The following is a 19,696-nucleotide window of genomic DNA, read 5'->3' on the forward strand; positions in this document are numbered from 1 at the left end:
TATGGCATCTATAGGGTTAAACAGCCATTAGTGCCCGGATGATCACTAAAACGTAGTTTGCCTCCTGCACTTTATTTAGTTACTACAACAGATGTTTTAGTCTTTGTTTGTCTATTAGTTGCAGGACAAATAAGGACTTCGGGTCACACTTTGTTGTGTACTTCTATCCTGCAGATCAAAAACTTGTTTCTCAGCTTAAAATAAATATTAAATCATATAAAGTATTCCAAGAAAAACATGGCTTGCATCTAAGATAATAGTTTAAAAAAAGAGAATAATACAGATTCAAAAGTCTTAGTAGTTTTAAATTATGGATCTAGAAAAGGAGTTAGGGTAAGAACCAAAAAAACTCTAAATAATATAGAGAAAGAAAATTAAAACCAGACTAATTACCTCAACACTTCTCTGCTTGCAGTATGATCCTAAACTGTATCTAGATTTTTGTAATATTTTTGGCAAAATATGTAAACATTTTTTGCACAAGAAAAGAAAAATTAATTTTTGCAATGGTTGGAATTTTTGTGCTTGCCCTAAATCATCCATGACCATTCCTGCCTTGCCATTGTTGTGCAAACCTTTCGAATACAACTATATTGAAGAAAATATTACTATTGTTAAATCTCCTCTTAAATAAAAATGATGGATGTTTATTAACGTATATAAAAACAATAAAAATATTGTGTGCATTCTATACGATTTACTGAGGATTTATTTTTAAAAAAGGTAAAACACTAAAAACAAAAAGAACCCCTCATAATTTGTACCTACCAGAATATCTTTTCCAGCCCATTTACATTCATCCCTTCGAGTATTCGTTACAGGCCATGTGATCTAAAAGAGATATTTAAAAAATGGAAATATGTTAAATCATGTACTATACAGAATGCACATCATGTACTATAGACAGAAACTGTAGCTCCACTACTCTCTCACACATCTCTATCCACTCTGATACATGTATACAGATGTGTCTTAGACTACATGCACATGACTGTATTTTCTGTCCATGTGTTACCAATGAGCTGATCCAATATTAACTAGTTAACTCTTTAAATGTAAACTGTTTAACGCAAATTTATTGACTCTTTAAATGCTACTGGCAAAGCTGCTGTTAGCGGCACCTGCGTGATGTCTTTGTAGAGCGACAACCTAAGGGAAAGCAGCAGTGCACACACCTGTGACAGTTCTGATAGCTGGTTTTAAATGGTGGTGGGGTGGATCAGACCTCAACCCGGACTTCTGACGATCTTCGGCATGGATACAAACATTGTGTGTTTGTGTCTATTTATCAGAAGTGATTGATTATTTACGCAAAAAAAAAAACTGAGCACACATGAATCAAGTGGTCATGAGTTAGCCATAGTCCTGTAAATGTAACCTCAATTTTCTCCAAGTTTTCACAAAAGTAATAAAATCCTAAAACACCGCTAGGCCTAGGTAAAACAGGCCTAGGTATAAAAAAATCTTTGGAGAGATCCTTGTACTGTCCGTTCAGGTATTTGTACATTGTAATGACATCTCCCCTCAGTCGTCTTTTTTCTAAACTGAATCCCACATTTTGTAATCTGTCATTGTATTCTAATCCCCCCATTCCCCTAATAATCTTGGTTGCTCTCCTCTGCACCCGTTCCAGCTCTACTATATCCTTTTTATACACTGGTGCCCAAAACTGTACACAATATTCCATGTGTGGTCTGACCAGGGATTTGTATAAGGGCAAAACTATGTCTTTATCATGAGAATCTATTCCTCTCTTGGTCACTAAAATTAAGTTTACCATCCATCAATTACCTCAAGTCCTTTTCAGCTCTTTTTTTGACTGTTTAGAACATAATTATACTTTTTGTTTCCATGGCCCAAGTGCATAACTTTACATTTATCTACATTAAACCTCAACAACCATTTCTCTGTCCACTCCTCAAGCTTCCACAAATCCCTCTGTAATGCTAAACTATCGGCCTTAGTATTTATTACTCTACACAGCTTAGTATCATCTGCAAATATTGAAACTTGACTGTGTAAACCCACTACAAGGTCATTAATAAAAATATTAAAAAGTAGTGGCCCCAATACTGACCCCTGTGGCACTCCACTAGTTCAGATATACAACATACTACTCCTTAATCTGTTTTTTTTTCTGATGTGATTGTATTTTACCAAATTTCTTCAAGACAGTGGTATTCCAGAGGGGTAGAGGTTACCTATTTTAATAGGGCCCAAATATATTGTTGCCTGCTTTGCCGTGCAGATAGGGGTTCAGCTGCTGTTTTCCTGCAGTTTGCCAATGTGCAGAATTGACAAAATAAAAATATAATACCTAATAAACATGGTACTTACCCCTTTATTATGACAATTGCAAAAACATTTTGATTACATTTCTTTTGGGAGTCACTTTCAAAAAGGTGAGAAAGTTTTAGGGCTCTAGCCACTTTAAGGTCAATCCGCTTCCTAGTTCTCATATTTTTATTTTCTGTAGGACTACTTAAAAGGATATTCCCATCTGGATATTCACATTTAATTAATCTGCCATATGCATACATTTCTTCAACTGGATGTTTTTAAAAAAAAATGTCTGTGTTTTCCATAAATGTAGTCTTATAGTCTTTTAAAATAGAAGACTTTGTCTGGTTTCAACCACTGCATGTCCCACAGCTGCCCTGTGGTAATTAACACTTAATCCAGGTGGTCAGATGCCTCAATAGTGTATTTGTGACCACCCTGTCATGATGTGGTGGTGGTTGTATCCAAGGGCAACTATCTAGACACGGCTATATTTACAGGAAGTTATATTCACCCAGGGTAATTTTATTAGTAACATTAATACAATATATATATATATATATATATATATATATATATATATATATATATATATATACATATATATATATATATATACATATATATATATATATATATGATGTATATATGCTAAATAAATAATAAATGATGTATTACAGTAAATTTTAATGTCACCTTTATATGAAAATATAAATATCCAACCATACTAGGAAATACTTTAGAGCTAAAGAGGTGTCCATTTACAGCAGATCTTTACATTGAGAGTTTTCATGTAAAGTAATGTTCTGTATGTTTAATAATATAGACACCTATGTTGGAAGTTACCGTGATGCTCAATTCTCAATACATAGATGGCTGTGATGTGGCTTAATGTTGTGCCATACAATAGGTATTCAGCTACAGATACATTGCTAATACAGTCTGTGATTATCACTAGTCTTCTAATGCTACCTAAGCTCAGTACTTCAAGCAAAGTAAAAAGGGCTTCACACCCACTGCAAAATCCCGAGATCCTCACAGTCAATTATTCATGCTTGTTGAAGAGCTTTTAGGAATTAGGTATAGAATAAAACATGATCCTCATATAATACCGCACTATGAATCTATTGGGAATCTCGGATAATGTAATATAAATAGAAAGAAGGGGGAGTTACAAACCAGAACAGATAATTTACCCATGACACTGAGCAGATATATGCTCTAGCATGGAACAGAGTGAAACACCTGGGTGCATTTCCTACATCCATTTTATTGGATTTTGCTTTCTTAAGTGACTGTTGTTCAAAGACGTTTGTGTAAGTTCTATCACAGAGGTTCAGTGATTTTAAATACTAACAAATAGATTCTGGGATAAGAAAAGACATAGAGCTCAATAATATGCAGGCAGATACTAGTATTGCAAGATCATTCTCTAGATGCTTAGCATGGATGTTTAATCTTTAACCCCTTAAGGACGGAGGGTTTTTCGCTCATTTCTCGCTCTCCAACTTCAAAAATCCATGACGTTTTCATTTTCACGTGTACAGACCTGTGTGAGGGCTTATTTTGTGCGTAACAAATGTTACTTTCCCGTAATGTTATTTATTTTAACATGCCGTGTACTGCGAAGCTGAAAAAAAATTCCAAATGTGGAAAAATTAAAAAAAAACGTCACGTTCTTGTGGGCTCAGTTTTTACAACTTTCACTCTTCGCTCCAAATAACACGCCTACTTTATTTTTGCCATCTTCTGACGCTAATAACTTTTTCATACTTTGGCGCACGGAGATGTGTGAGGGGTCATTTTTTGCGAAATGAGGCAACGTTTTCATTGCTACCAGTTTGAGGTCTGTGCGACATTTTGATCATTTTTTATTTCATTTTTTATGTTATGTAAAAAGGTGTAAAAGTCGCATTTCGGAGATTTTCGTGCCATTTTCCGCCTCGGAGGTCACCGCCGCCCGTAACCGGTTTTATATTTTGATAGATCGGGCATTTTGGGACGCGGCGATACCTAATATGTTTGTGATTTTTACTGTTTATTATGTTTTATATAGCCGTTCTAGGGAAAGGGATTTGAACTTTTAATATTTTATTAATTTTTTTTATTTTTTAAACTTTTAAAAAAAAAAATTTTTTCACTATTTTTTAGACCATCTAGGGTACACTAACCCTAGATAGTCAGATCGCTCCTACCATATACTGCAATACTTCTGTATTGCAATATATGGCATTTTTGCAGCACATTCATTGTAACGAATCTGCAGATGCCAGATAGTCTCGGGTCAAACGAAGAGCCGAGGCTACCATGGCAACCGACCGCACGCCGCCGTCTTTTAAACGCCGCCGGCGACTTTGCCGGCTGCGTTGAAAGGGTTAATAGCCGCGATCGGTGCAAGTACCGACTGCGGTTATTAGCGGTGGGGGTTTGCTGCAATATGCAACAACCCCCACCTCTGTATGAAGAGGACTCAGCCCGTGAGCCCTCTTCCTACATCCCTTATAGAGCTACGGCGCAGAGCGTTAAGGGGTTAAAGACAGATTTTTCTGTAAAGATAAAACTGAGCAATGTACAGTATGCTTCAAATATTTATTTTACAATGAAAACTTTCCCTACACATTTATCATAAACAAATTCATAAAATGTGCATTTTTCATCAGTTGTACATACATTTCAATTAATTATTTTACTGTCCCTATAGCCATAGCATATAATATATAGTTTTTCAATTTTTTTTTAACTTGATCATGGAAACTTTAAGTCATTATAGCATTTTCTGTGTAACATCAAAGCACGAGCACCTATGTGCATCCCGTGTTGGCTTTGGGATGGCCCTCTGTAAACATTCCCAATAGTGACTAAACTCTAAAGTAACCCTATGTCCCCCTTATGTATTATGCTTATATACACAAATTTTAGAAAGTCAGAATTTGCATTTGTTTAAATTGTTAAATTATTGTGCTGCACATGGGATTGCCAGATAACAAAACAACAGTTTTCAGATGAGGTTTTAGGAGTTCTACATGTTAAAATGATGTAACACCTGTAATAACTGCATGATTAATAACCAAATTACAAAATAACAGACCTTGTGGTAAAACATGTGTGGCATAATACTGCTATGTGGGGTTAGGCTTTTAGTTTACTTGCGTATTGCAACAAATCATTTAAGACTGTTTCATTATTTACAATAACATTTATAGTCAGAGAATAGAGAGAAAAGTTCTTTCTTTCCTCAACCAGCATAACTTGTGCAATCATATACAGGTAAGGAAACAGTACACATTTAAGGTTTCCTTTGATCTTCAATGTTATGATTATGTACATAATTTAGAGGGGATAAACATGTGTTTTACAAGGGATCAGACTGTATATGAGTATCATCTAGTTCCTGTTTAGATCATCTGGCTCCATATGCTGCTGTCTGTTAACTCTATTTTGACTTGTCACACTTAAAGAGTGTTAAAGCTGAGAGTACATGTCAGGCAGACCTCTCAGACAGAATTCTGGAATATGAAACTTGCTTGAATGGGAATGTGAAAGATCATGTTTTGTCTACATTATTATTATTCATTCACTTCTGTCATAACAATCCTTTTAAATAACACTTTAAATGACTCTGAGTTATGACGTTTCACACCATAAGATGATCACTTTTGGAGGCATACTGTATATTAGACATAGAGCTAACTGACTTACTATAATAAACATGTCACAAGTGACATCAAACTGTTTTATTGATATACTTGACTGCCCCCCCATACTCTCTATATGATGTATCAATGTTTATTATTTTCAAAACAAGGACAGATTATGTTTGACCAAGCTAAATGTATTCACTGCTATACAATGATTGTGGGTTCACATTTGTCCATTTGTTGCCACCAATTTTAGAGGGAATGTGATTCTCCTACTGTTTGTTTAAAATAAATATTATTAATCCCTATGAAAGAACTATTCTAGAACATTTTATCTTAAAAGCATAACTTCTTTTAAATTTTTTTCTTAGAAACTTGTCAATGGTGCAGATTCTTTAATAGTCTTCTCTCCAAAGCAGTGATTGGACAGTGTCAGAGTGTATAATGGCACATCCCTAATACCCAATATCTATTCATTTATGTCTAGATGGAATAATTGAGGAATAACATAGCATAAAGTAAAGAGGTTCCAGAATTGTTGTATTATGTAAAATAGGGCCATCTACTCAGTGATGGGCGTTACCTTAGTGCTAACATGTTTTAATTTAGCACTCAACCTCTGATTATGAATGTGTAATATGTTTACTTAATAATCATATAGTAATACTACTATATGTTGACCTGGCAAAAGGTTATTGCTTTTCTACAAGCATGGCTAGGTTTTGGTTCACATGTGTATACATATCAAAAAGGCAGAGTTATTAGTTGAATGGATTACTTAAAATAAAATGGATCTAGAATCTAAATGTAGTATAATAGATTGATTTATGTTCATTGTGTATCATTAAAGTGGAAGTTGGAATACTCTGGCTATTATTCTACACTCACGAACAGTATAATTTACATGCTCTTTATAGGTTTGTGACTAGGCAGCAATACCATTTACAGAACGTAGGAATAGATTAGAAATGTATAGAATCTAAGATACTCTATCTAGTTGAAATGTTCACTGCTGTGACTATCCTAGATTGCAATAACCTGTTGTATTCCAACACCCAAAGCAACCAAAGTCCCTGACCACTAATCCAATCACCAGAAAACCTAGACAACAATCCTCTTGTTATAGTATTCCATTTAACAGATACCTTTTGACTGGACAGGTAATGACTGGATGTTCATCATGACATCACAATGCTTAGTTTCCAGAAAATAACTGATTCTGTCAATTTATTATCAAATTCATATATAATACCTTTTGATAATCTTTGATGTTAGCCAAGTTAAATGAAAATATGTGATCCTTTGCCCCAACGTATAGTCTTCCCCGCTCTTCATCTAATACGAATGTACTGTAACTCGAACTATTGACCAGTCCATTGAAAGTGATTAAGTTGTTGGAGTCCAGCATTTCTAAAATAGAAATCAGATTGAGAAAAGTTAGAAATTAAAATAAAATGTACAGAATTGTTACAATAATATATACGTTTTAGATAATAGTAATCATGAACATTATATGTGATGATATATAATAACGCCTTAACTTGTACTCAAATGGAAAAACAAATGGCCTTCAGATCATCCTAAATAAGGATTTCTAAACATCTATGTGTAACCTTTTGTTTACATGTGCTGACCAGTTGCTACAAGGGTCACTCAGAGCATATTCTTGTTAGCTACAAGGGTCATTATGCCCCATTTGACCATGTCCCAAATGCTTGTAGGTCATGTATAGCCATAAATAGAAATGTAGTATACAAGAATACAGTCTTTGTCACAAAATAGTATGGTACAGTATTTAAAACCTTGAAATGCACAAAAAGAAAAGCTAAAGCAGGTCACACACATTGACCTCACTTTCAATATGGACACTCAGTTTGGTTGACCATGCTTGTCCATTTCAATCAATAGAGCAAAAAACTTGCTACCTGTCATGTAGGTGGTAGGTTACATGTTTTCATACAAAATATCAATCTGGGATAAGTAAATGAGGTCCTGTATGATAATGTTTCTTGTCAATCAAAATTAATCAAAAGAAAAATAAGTGCATTAAATGGCCTTTTTTTACCCTTTTTGTACCCGCAGCTATGTGACTGATATTAATAAAATGTTAAAAAAGTAATTTATTTATCTCTAAAGTTCTTTACTTTAAAGGTGTATTATATTTGTCCTGAGATGGTTGGCAAAAGAAAGCATATTACTCATGCAAATGTGACATTCTAACAAAAAGGGGTTTTGTTTTTCATTTCAAACCAACTCATTTTGTGTCAATCATCTTGTGATATCTCAAGAAGAGAGGCCAGGTAAGGTAGGACATATTTTACATACTTCTGGATGTTATCTGATCCCACTTTCCAACCTGCTTTTTTACACATCAACATTGGCAAAATTATTGAGAAAGTAACAAAATCATAACATAACAAAATATTTTTAATACTGTGATGGCTTATATTGTTATGTAGGTTGACCTATAAAAAATACATCTTTCCTGAACTAATATAGTAATAATTTCAGCACTTTAAGGTACATTCTCAATGGTTAGTTTCAGCCAAAGATCATTTGTGTTTACCTTTTATATATCCATCATTGATGATTTTGTTAAATGTCACCTTTTGTCAAGTACTTTTATTTTCTTCATTTCAATCTGAAATAATGTATTACCATATCAAAAGCATTCTCGGTATCTGCACTGGCTTAGTTGTCTTGTAGGACAATAAGACACTTCACACATTTTTGGCTATGCCAAATTTTTTATAATCAGAAGGACTGCACCAGAGAGAACAGTTGATTTTCCTCATAGTGGATTTTAATTCACAAAAAACAAGAAACTGAATTACATTACAAGGTGAGCAACTATAATACACTGTTTTCCAATGCATCAAGGATGAAAATCCTATCCTATGATAGAAGACATTTGACTTGACTCGCACAGTCCTTTGTTCTAATATTGTCTTGCATGCTGACCCATTTAATGACCTTGGATTTCAAGCCATCTTATCTGCACATGTCACAAAGTGTTTCTCCCTTGTCATCACTTATGCTTTACTTTCATCAATGTACTATAAGCTCTACAGAGAACAAGAATACTTCTCTGATATTGCATAGCTTAAACATGTACTGGTGTATGAGAAAAGTTATAAAAATACTTGGAAAAAGTAAATATCGCCTAGCCGTTTCACATTATGTGAGGGGGATGTAATGTTGTTACCACCATCTGTGGACAAAAGTATTATTGTGAACTACAGTCATATTTTTACTTAGCAACTCTTGCTTAATGTGTACAGCTTGTTGGTCATTATTTTTTTTTACATTGACTAATTCATTTAACAACTAATAAAGAAACCCTTTATGATGCCATCTATCTGTATTTCTGATATTGCTTTTCCTAGCAGTATAGATTTTATAGTGCTTTATACAAATTACCATAAAGTCACATTTATTACAGAGAAAACTATTTTAAGCACAGGGTTGGGTCCACTCCTGGTACCTTTTTCACAAAATAATAGTAATCTCCATTTCACCCACAGAAGGCACCAAAAACCCAGATAACAGACGATATACCCCCGTTTAGCAGAAGGTACACTATCACCCATGTTCACAATACCATGAAGTCATTAATTCCCACAAATTATTGCTTAGTCATAAGACTTAAACCACACATGGTATGTTTGAGGTAAAATTTCTTCAGCAGACATGCCACTGTAGAGATACCTACTGCAAATGCTGCTGAAAACAGGCCTTTTTTACAACAAGAAAGGAAGGATACCTGCTTGTTCAACGGCTCAGGCTTTTATCCACCCCCACCCCACCCTGCAGGGTGAATTTGGCACCAAGCAGATCATAAGCAGCATGAGCTCATGTCACAAGACTGGGTGCTGCAGAGCATCAGACCCTGGCAACCAAGGAGCACCAGTTATGGTGTCATCGGTGCACCTGAAATGCAAGTGATCACAATCAGTGCCTTACTGTAAGTGAGGAGGAACACTGTACCAAAGCTCAAGAGGTAGTCAGCACCATGTAACTTAAGTGCTCCAAAAGTGGAGCAATGGCCAGTGTGTTTCTGCCAAACCAACAGCAGCCCACCACTATTTCACCACAATTACTGTGGGCACCACATTGACACGCCTAATGTAGTAACCCCTATGCATGTTTGTCTAGCATGTTTCTATTTGTTATTGTCCCTTGTGTATTACATACTGTTTCCTTTACACAATGTAATGTGGTCATGTTAACCTGTATTGTGCTATCTCACAATATCCCTTAACTATGTTTGTATGCAACTTAGGAAAGACAACTTGTAAAAACGTGCCTCTCATGGTGTATGTAAGTAATGTTAAGCCTATCTTTTACCATGTGTAATTGCTGGGACATTATGTACAAAAGGATTTCCCCCAGGGGATCAATAAAGCACTATTGTATCATATTGATACTATGTACATCCCCCCCTCCACTAGCTCAAACCCAGGGCCGGATTATAGGCGGGGCTCCCGGGGCTAGAGCCCCGGGGCCCCCACCATCTTGCCCCCCCAGGGGGCCCCCACCAGATCGCGCCCCCTCCGGGCCCTGACTCCACCTCCCTGAGCCGTCCGCCAGACCGCCTCCCCGTATATCCCCCTGCATGGCCGGCCTGTCCGTCCGCCCCCCAGCACAAGTTACCGCCTCTCCGCCCACTTTTCAGCTTCATAGCCGAGCCGTCCTGCCGCCCGGTACACGTTCCCGCCTACCTGCACGCCCATCCTGCTGCATGGCCAGACCTTCCCGCCCGCTCGCACTCCTGCTCGCGCTCCCTCCTCCCCTACCCGAGCCAGCAGCCGTCCTCCGCAAGCCCTCCCTCCCCCGGACAAGCAGCTGTCCTCCGCTCCCAGCACCCCCCCTTCCGCCCGAACAAACAGACGTCCTCTGCTCACGTCGGCCACGCCCCCCGCCCGCCCGCTGGAATGAGCAGCTCTCCTCCGCTCCCCGCTCGCCCGCTCCGCTACCAGCCAACCCCCGCCCACCCCCCACCCCCCCACGCGCGAACAAACAGCCGTCCTGCGCTCATCCCACTCCCCACCCCCCTCGCTGGAACCAGCAGCCGTCCTCCGTTGCGGCGCCCCCCCCCCCGAACCAGCAGCCGTCCTGTCCCCCCCCCCCCATGGAACAAGCAGCGGTCCTCCGCCCCTCCCCCCGTCCGTACACCCCCCCCCCTCCGAACCAGCAGCCAACTGACCCGCACGGCGAACAAGCACCCCACTGAACACCCACGACGACTGGTCACCCTAAAAGGGTAAGTATACATTACATATGTATTTATCTGTGTGTATGTATGATGTATATATGCATATACAGTGTATATACTGTGTGTATATGTGTATATATGATGTATATATGCATATACAGTATATATACTGTGTGTATATACTGTGTATATGTGTATCTACTGTCTATATCTGTATATACTGTGTATATGTGTATATATGCATCTACTGTCTATATCTGTATATACTGTGTATATATGCATCTACTGTCTATATATGTATATACTGTATTTATACATGCATATATTTGTATAAGCCTATATATGTGCACATTTAAATATATATATGTGTTTATATATGTATATATGATGTATGTTTATATGCTGTGTATGTGGTATGTATATATATGCTCTGTATACTGAATTTGTGTGTGTATTTCCCGTATGTGTGTGAAAATGCTGTATATACTGAATGTGTGTGTATTTGCTGTATGTGTGTATATTCTGTATGTATATGCAGCATGTGTGTATATGGTATTTTTATACTGCATGTATGTGTATATATGGTCAGTGTATACTGTATGTGTAAATATATATATTTATTGTATATAATGTGTATGCCGTATGTGTGATGTATATATACTGTATGTGTGTATATACTTTATGAGTTTGTGTATACTCTGTGTATGGCTACATTCACACTACCATATGGAGGACGTATATATGGCCGATATAGGCCCTCCATAGACGGCAATGGGCGCACGGCGCCTTACGGGAGCGGCACCGTACCGCTCCATACCCGGGAAAAAGATAGGACCTGTCCTATCTTTACCCATAGTACGGCGCCGTGCGCCATAACTTCCTATGGAGAGGGGCGGGGGTGAGCTGCGCTCACCTCCTCCTCCTCTCCCCGTGCACTGCCGTTGCCTGCTACGGTACGGTACGGGTGGGTAACGGTAGTGTGAATATAGCCTATTAGTGTATAAATGTTTATGGGTACATAAATGTGTGAAGGTGGATTTAAAGATGTGTTACTGGGGACGAGGCGGCTGTATGAAGCTGTGTTACTGGGGGCGAGGTGGCTGTATGTAGCTGTGTTACTGGGGATGAGGCGGCTGTATGTAGCTGTGTTACTGGGGATGAGGCGGCTGTATGTAGCTGTGTTACTGGGGATGAGGTGGCTGTATGCAGCTGTGTTACTGGGGGCGAGGCGGCTGTATGTAGCTGTGTTACTGGGGGTGAGGCGGCTGTATGTAGCTGTGTTACTGGGGGTGAGGCGGCTGTATGTAGCTGTGTTACTGGGGATGAGGTGGCTGTATGCAGCTGTGTTACTGGGGGCGAGGCGGCTGTATGTAGCTGTGTTACTGGGGATGAGGCGGCTGTATGTAGCTGTGTTACTGGGGTGAGGCGGCTGTATATAGCTGTGTTACTGGGGGCGAGGCGGCTGTATGTAGCTGTGTTACTGGGGATGAGGCGGCTGTATGTAGCAGTGTTACTGGAGGCGAGGCGGCTGTATGTAGCTGTGTTACTGGGGATGAGGTGGCTGTATGTAGCTGTGTTACTGGGGGCGAGGTGGCTGTATGTAGCTGTGTTACTGGGGGCGAGGCGGCTGTGTGTAGCTGTGTTACCGGGGGCGAGGCGGCTGTGTGTAGATGTGTTACAGGGGGCGAGGCAGTTGTATGTAGCTGTGTTACTGGGGGCGAGGCGGCTGTATGTAGCTGTGTTACTGGGGGCGAGGCGGCTGTATGTAGCTGTGTTACTGGGGATGAGGCGGCTGTATGTAGCGGTGTTACTGGGGGCGAGGCGGCTGTATGTAGCTGTGTTACTGGGGATGAGGTGGCTGCATGTAGCTGTGTTACTGGGGGCGAGGTGGCTGTATGTAGATGTGTTACTGGGGGTGAGGTGGCTGTATGTAGCTGTGTTACTGGGGGCCAGGCGGCTGTATGTAGCGGTATTACTGGGGTTGAGCCGGCTGTATGTAGCTGTGTTACTGGGGGCGAGGCGGCTGTGTGTAGCTGTGTTACTGGGGGCGAGGCGGCTGTGTGTAGATGTGTTACTGGGGGCGAGGCGGTTGTATGTAGCTGTGTTACAGGGGGCGAGGCGGTTGTATGTAGATGTGTTACAGGGGGCGAGGCGGCTGTATGTAGATGTGTTACTGGGGGCGAGGCGGTTGTATGTAGCTGTGTTACTGGGGGCGAGGCGGCTGTATGTAGCTGTGTTACTGGGGATGAGCCGGCTGTATGTAGCTGTGTTACAGGGGGTGAGGTGGCTGTATGTAGCTGTGTTACTGGGGATGAGGCGGCTGTATGTAGCGGTGTTACTGGGGATGAGGCGGCTGTATGTAGATGTGTTACAGGGGGCGAGGCGGCTGTATGTAGCTGTGTTACTGGGGGCGAGGCGGCTGTATGTAGCGGTGTTACTGGGGGCGAGGCGGCTGTATGTAGTTGTGTTACTGGGGGTGAGACGGCTGTATGTAGAAGTGTTACTGGGGGTGAGGCGGCTGTATGTAGCAGTGTTACTGGGTGTGAGGCGGCTGTATGTAGCAGTGTTACTGGGTGTGAGGCGGCTGTATGTAGCTGTGTTACTGGGGGCGAAGCGGTTGTATGTAGCTGTGTTACTGGGGATGAGGCGGCTGTATGTAGATGTGTTACTGGGGATGAGGCGGCTGTATGTAGCTGTGTTACTGGGGGTGAGGCGGCTGTATGTAGATGTGTTACTGGGGGCGAGGCGGCTGTATGTAGCTGTGTTACAGGGGGCGAGGCGGCTGTATGTAGATGTGTTACTGGGGGCGAAGCGGTTGTATGTAGCTGTGTTACAGGGGTGAGGCGGCTGTATGTAGCGGTGTTACTGGGGGCGAAGCGGTTGTATGTAGCTGTGTTACTGGGGGCGAGGCGGCTGTATGTAGCTGTGTTATTGGGGACGAGGCGGCTGTATGTGGCGGTGTTACTGGGGGCAAGGCGGCTGTATGTAGCTGTGTTACTGGGGGCGAGGCAGCTGTATGTAGCTGTGTTACTGGGGGACGAGGCGGCTGTATGTAGCTGTGTCACTGGGGATGAGGCGGCTGTATGTAGCTGTGTTACTGCTGGGAAAGTGGATAGTGAGCAGGAGGACGTGTATGCACGCTGCATTCAGTGGGGGCCTCCACCAGATTTTACGCCCAGGGGCCCCCACCAACCTTATTCCGGCCCTGCTCAAACCTTTTGATAATGCCACTTTTGTTTTTCGATAGAATGTCGGTAAAAGGAGATGACCATACATATCACTTTTTATCTTTTGCAGTTTTCTGTTAAAGATTTTTTTCTTCTATTTTCTATCGATGATTATGGATTATGGATAGAGATGAGCGAGCACTAAAATGCTCGGGTGCTCGTTACTCGAGCCGAACATTTCCAGATGTTCGAGTGCTCGTTTCGAGTAACGAGCCCCATTGAAGTCAATGGGAGACTCGAGCATTTTTCAAAGGGACCATGGTTCGGGAATAAAATGTGTTAATTAATTTAAAAAGAATGTCTTCTGATAAGTTAGCAGATGTATGCAAACATCTGCAATCTATTCTTCACTGTTCCGCGCGTATATTATCTCCCGACAAGTTAGCAGATGTGAAGAACAGTGAAGAATAGAATAAAAACAGTGAACACAGGATCATTTAAGTGAAAAACACAGTGAAGAATAGATTGCAGATGTTCGGCACATCTGCTTACTTGTCGGGAGATACGCTGTCTCCGTGCCCCGCTGTCTCCATGCCCCGCTGTCTCCGTGCCCCGCTGTCTCCGTGCCCCACTGTCTCCGTGCCCCGCTGTCTCTGTGCCCCGCTGTCTCCGTGCCCAGCTGTTTCCGTGCCCAGCTGTTTCCGTGCCCCGCTCTCTCCGTGCCCCGCTCTCTTCGTGCCCCGCTCTCTCCGTGCCCCGCTGTCTCTGTGCCCCGCTGTCTCCGTGCCCAGCTGTTTCCGTGCCCCGCTGTCTCCGTGCCCAGCTGTTTCCGTGCCCAGCTCTCTCCGTGCCCCGCTCTCTCCGTGCCCCGCTCTCTCCGTGCCCCGCTCTCTCCGTGCCCCGCTGTCTCTGTGCCCCGCTGTCTCCGTGCCCAGCTGTTTCCGTGCCCCGCTGTCTCCGTGCCCAGCTGTTTCCGTGCCCAGCTCTCTCCGTGCCCCGCTCTCTCCGTGCCCCGCTCTCTCCGTGCCCCGCTCTCTCCGTGCCCAGCTGTCTCCGTGCCCCGCTCTCTCCGTGCCCCGCTCTCTCCGTGCCCCGCTGTCTCCGTGCCCCGATGTCTCCGTGCCCCGCTGTCTCTGTGCCCCGCTGTCTCCGTGCCCCGCTGTCTCTGTGCCCCGCTGTCTCTGTGCCCCGCTGTCTCCGTGCCCCGATGTCTCCGTGCCCCGATGTCTCCGTGCTGCTCCGTGCCGCTGCCTGATGTCTCCGTGCTGCCGCTGCCCCATGTCTTCGTGCTGCTCCCCGGTGTCTCTGTGCTGCTCCCCGGTGTCTCTGTGCTGTTGTGCAATGTGTTCTTCACACATATATATTGTTCTTCACATACTATTTTGTTCGCACGGTTCCGCGCGTATCTTCCGACAAGTAAGCAGATGTGCCGAACATCTGTAATCTATTCTTCACTGTGTTCTTTACTGTGTTTTTCACTTAAATGATCCTGTGTTCACTGTTTTTATTCTATTCTTCATTGTTCTTCACTGTGTTTTTTTAATTAAATGCTCGATCTCGAGCAGGGGAAATACTCGTCCGAGCAACGAGCCGTCTCGAGTACCTTAATGCTCGAACGAGCATCAAGCTCGGACGAGCATGTTCGCTCATCTCTAATTATGGATTAAGGAATTTCCTCACTGAGGTCTACAAAGTGTTTTAGCATTTAATGATCAATTAAATTATACAAATCATCACTATACATGGACTACTAATACTAATACACGTACACACAATACTACTGTTACAGAAGTCTTATTGGTCCCATCAGTTTATACACTCAACAATACTAAATTTGCATTGTAATTCTTTAAGCATCACTTTTTCTCAGCCTGAAGTAAAAAAATGTTTCCCAAGACTATGACAATGCTTTGTGGTATTCTAGTCAGGCCAGACGGAACAAACATTTTAGGTCACAGGAAAGATTCTTCCTCTAATTTGGTGTTGAGTCTAGAAAATGCTGTAAACAAGATTGTTATTTTACGTATTTTTTAAAGGTTTATTAAAAGCCAACATACAGCTGTTACATGCTTCCTATTCCTGATCATATCACTGATCTATGCAAAAGAACAATAGCTACAAAGAAATTAATCAGGCGACATATTGTAGGTCTGTCAGAAACTGAAATGCAATCGAATGCTGACCCAGCCTTTAAATTTAGATTAGACACACTATACTGCTATATGTATACACTGCTATATGTATGCTCAGCTGATGAGTAAATAGGGGGGACTGCTTATGTGTCTACATTTATCACAGAACAATTAAAAATTTATAGTACAACCTATGTTGCTGTATTAATCCAGAGGGAGGCAAAAAAAATTTCTATGATGTAGACCTTTCCAACTGTTCATATTGTAATCTCCAAAAATCTAGAAGCCATAAATTGTGATATTATTTTTTTCAGGGAAATATACAATCCCCTTTGGAGCATTTACACTGAGTCTGCTTCCTTGGTGACTTTGGGACAGAATAGATTTTCATAAAAATTAAATTGTCACAATCCCTGTCAAAATGGGTTGAGCTGACAAACACTTAATTTCACACATTTCCATAAAAATCAGTTTGCCTGCAATACATTTACAATGCACATTTGGAATCTATTGCAACATTAGGAAACAATTTTGAGGATGAGTCATTAGGAAGCAAATTATAAATACTGAACTTTAGTCTTAGAAAGCAGAATTTTTGTAGTATAACCCAACTCTTTAAAGAAAGAAAATATCTGTGTTTATCTAAAATGGGTGCACTTAGTTTATACAATTCCATTGTCTATTACTTTTGCCCAGAGTCATTGAATGAATTTACTGGGATGTGGGCTCTCCTTTCCTTTAGAATATACTCGAGTATAAGCCGAGTTTTTCAGCACAATTTTTGTGCTGAAAATTTCCCACTTGGCTTATACTTGAGCATACAAAAAAAAAAGCTTAGTACTCACCATTCCGACGGCCCGGGCAGCTCCACTCCATGTTCAGAGGTGGCCGCACCTCTTCTGTCTTAATGCCGGCTGTGCTTCATGTGGCTATGTACTACAGGGGTCTGGCTATATACTACAAGGGCCTTGCTGGCTATATACTGGGAGGCTGTGACCAATGCATTTCACACCCTCGGCTTATACTCAAATCAATAGGTTTACCCAGTTTTTGTTGGTAAAATTAGGTACCTCGGCTTCTACTCAGTCGGCTTATACTCGAGTATATACTGTATATTATAGGTGCTATAATGCAGAGTTGGTGTTGAGCCTTGATTATTAAATGAAGATTTTACCAACCTTAATAACTTTTAGCCTAGACAATCATAGCTTGCACTATCCCTCTATACACACAAATGATAATAATGGAATAGTTATGGGGTTCTGGAAAATAGGGGTAAACTTCAGATAATTCTCTTTTATGTCAACATTTGAGCTTTTAAAATCCTAAACTTACTAAGCCTTCTAAGTCTCATAACATCTATCATACAATAAGTATCAAACAATATGCCATGAAAAAAGGCCTTACTTCTCACATTTGGAAGATATTATTGGTATAAGTCATTGATGATAATGAAAAATATAGACATATTAAACCAATAAAAACATTTTTTTGTTATATTTACATAAAGTTTATTAACATAAAAGTTTTGGTATTTCAGATGAAAACGCTACTTAGTTTCATTGGGTGCTTCTGTTTAAGTTACAAGAAATTGAGTTATAAAATTGTTACATGCCGTTAACTACTTTAAAGCTTTGGAAAACGAGCTGGGGTCAACAATATTTCATTGTGCCCAGAAGAGTAATAAACTGGTTTTATATGAGATCTTCATTATTTTCTAGGAGGGAAAAGTTGTTTAAGTGGCCATTTGTTTTCTATTAGTTGGCCCCTTCCATAGAGTTAAATGGCAAAAAAAAATCCTAATAAGAATTAGAAATGTAGCATGAAACGATAATATATTCTTTACGTTCCATAATGATTTAAAACCCTAATTAGGCCTTTGCCGTAATAAAAGATTAAAGTACAATATATAGTTTGTTAATGAGAACAGAAGCTATTCTCAACACAGAAACATGAAACAGCTAGTTATGCCAGAAAGCTTGTGGTGCGCAGGAAAACAGCTTCTGCTCTATGATGCTCAATAGCAGTTAAACTGTTAATTCTTATAAAGTGTTAGTGCTGTGAAACATAACAGTCAAAAAAGAGCATATGTGTTAAAATGTTTGTTTCTAAATGTCAAACTGAACCCAATGAAAGGGTATAATGCATGCTCCATAATATTCCCAGGTATCACTGCATTTTAAGTGTCTTGTAGCTCTTGAAATAGTAGTCACAAGTTATTTTCGTAAAAATGCAAAAGAACTTCCTGTTCTGATTAGAAAAAATATATAGGAAAGTAAAACCTCTTTGAGACAATCAACCAAATTGTAAGTAAAAAATTGGCCTGCTTAAAACTTTACATGGGTAAGTACAAGACCCGAATAGGTTCACCTATATATTACTTACCCTGGTAAAAGTTCTGTAAAGTGATCGGAATCGACAAGTCACATTACCTACATTCAGTAGGGCTCAGGACGTCCTGTGACGTCCTGTTCCCTACTGGCTTACAGTGGATGGAGGGGGGCATGCAGTTATTACTCTATGCATATCCCCATCCAACTGCCAGAAGGCAGCAGTACATGAGATGTCACAGAGATATAGGATAGTTTTACAGAAACTTCTTACCCTGGTAAAGTTTTGAGATTGTGACTGACTAAACGCTATAAATATGATGGTGCTTATGATACTGTCACTCTGGAAAAAAATGTATCATTTTCAAAGAGTGGTCTTCTCAAAGAGGGATATTTTGGAGAGTTTACACTGTACACTGAGATGACGGTTCTTGTGAGCTCATTTGTCTTTTATGATAACAGATCTGAGGTAGCCTTAAAGGACATCTACCACCAGGATGAAGGGTTATAAACCAAGCACATGGGCAAACTGGTGTGTGCCCTGTCTGGCAGGTTCTGCTCTTCTTTTAGTATAGGACATTGTTTTATAAATAAAAGGTTTTAAAATTATGCAAATGAACCTGATGGGCTCTGGGCTAAAGTACTTTAAGAGGGTCAAACACGCTGTTGGGATTTAAGAAAATCTAAACTTTCAGCTATTACACACACAATATACTGCATAATAATTTAAACAAAATAAATACAATAATAATGCATGGAAAAAAGAATGTTTCTTTTACTTTGTAATGTCCAATTCTGCAATGTAAGGATCAGTGCTGTCTGTTTTGCAGCATGTAGAATAATTTCCTATTCTATCAGCACTTAATGAATTTCCCATGGAAAGGAACAATACAGTACAGTATACAGTATATATCTTTTGGTGTTCCTAGTAATT

The 19,696-nt window shown here is 40.5% G+C and overlaps 1 protein-coding gene across 1 annotated transcript in view; it reads right to left on the minus strand.

Annotated features, from left to right (window-relative positions):
- SEMA3A (semaphorin 3A) overlaps window positions 1-19,696 on the minus strand; it is a 159,860-nt gene that overhangs the window by 95,556 nt on the left and 44,608 nt on the right. Inside the window, exons 2-3 of the mRNA XM_072147285.1 lie at window positions 7,171-7,328; window positions 769-831 (exon numbers count right to left, since the gene is read on the minus strand). Coding sequence (XP_072003386.1) covers window positions 769-831; window positions 7,171-7,328 — 221 coding nt within the window. The remainder of the gene's footprint in view (window positions 1-768; window positions 832-7,170; window positions 7,329-19,696) is intronic.

The sequence above is a fragment of the Engystomops pustulosus genome, chromosome 4 (assembly GCF_040894005.1).
Source record: "Engystomops pustulosus chromosome 4, aEngPut4.maternal, whole genome shotgun sequence".
Lineage (NCBI taxonomy): Eukaryota > Metazoa > Chordata > Amphibia > Anura > Leptodactylidae > Engystomops > Engystomops pustulosus.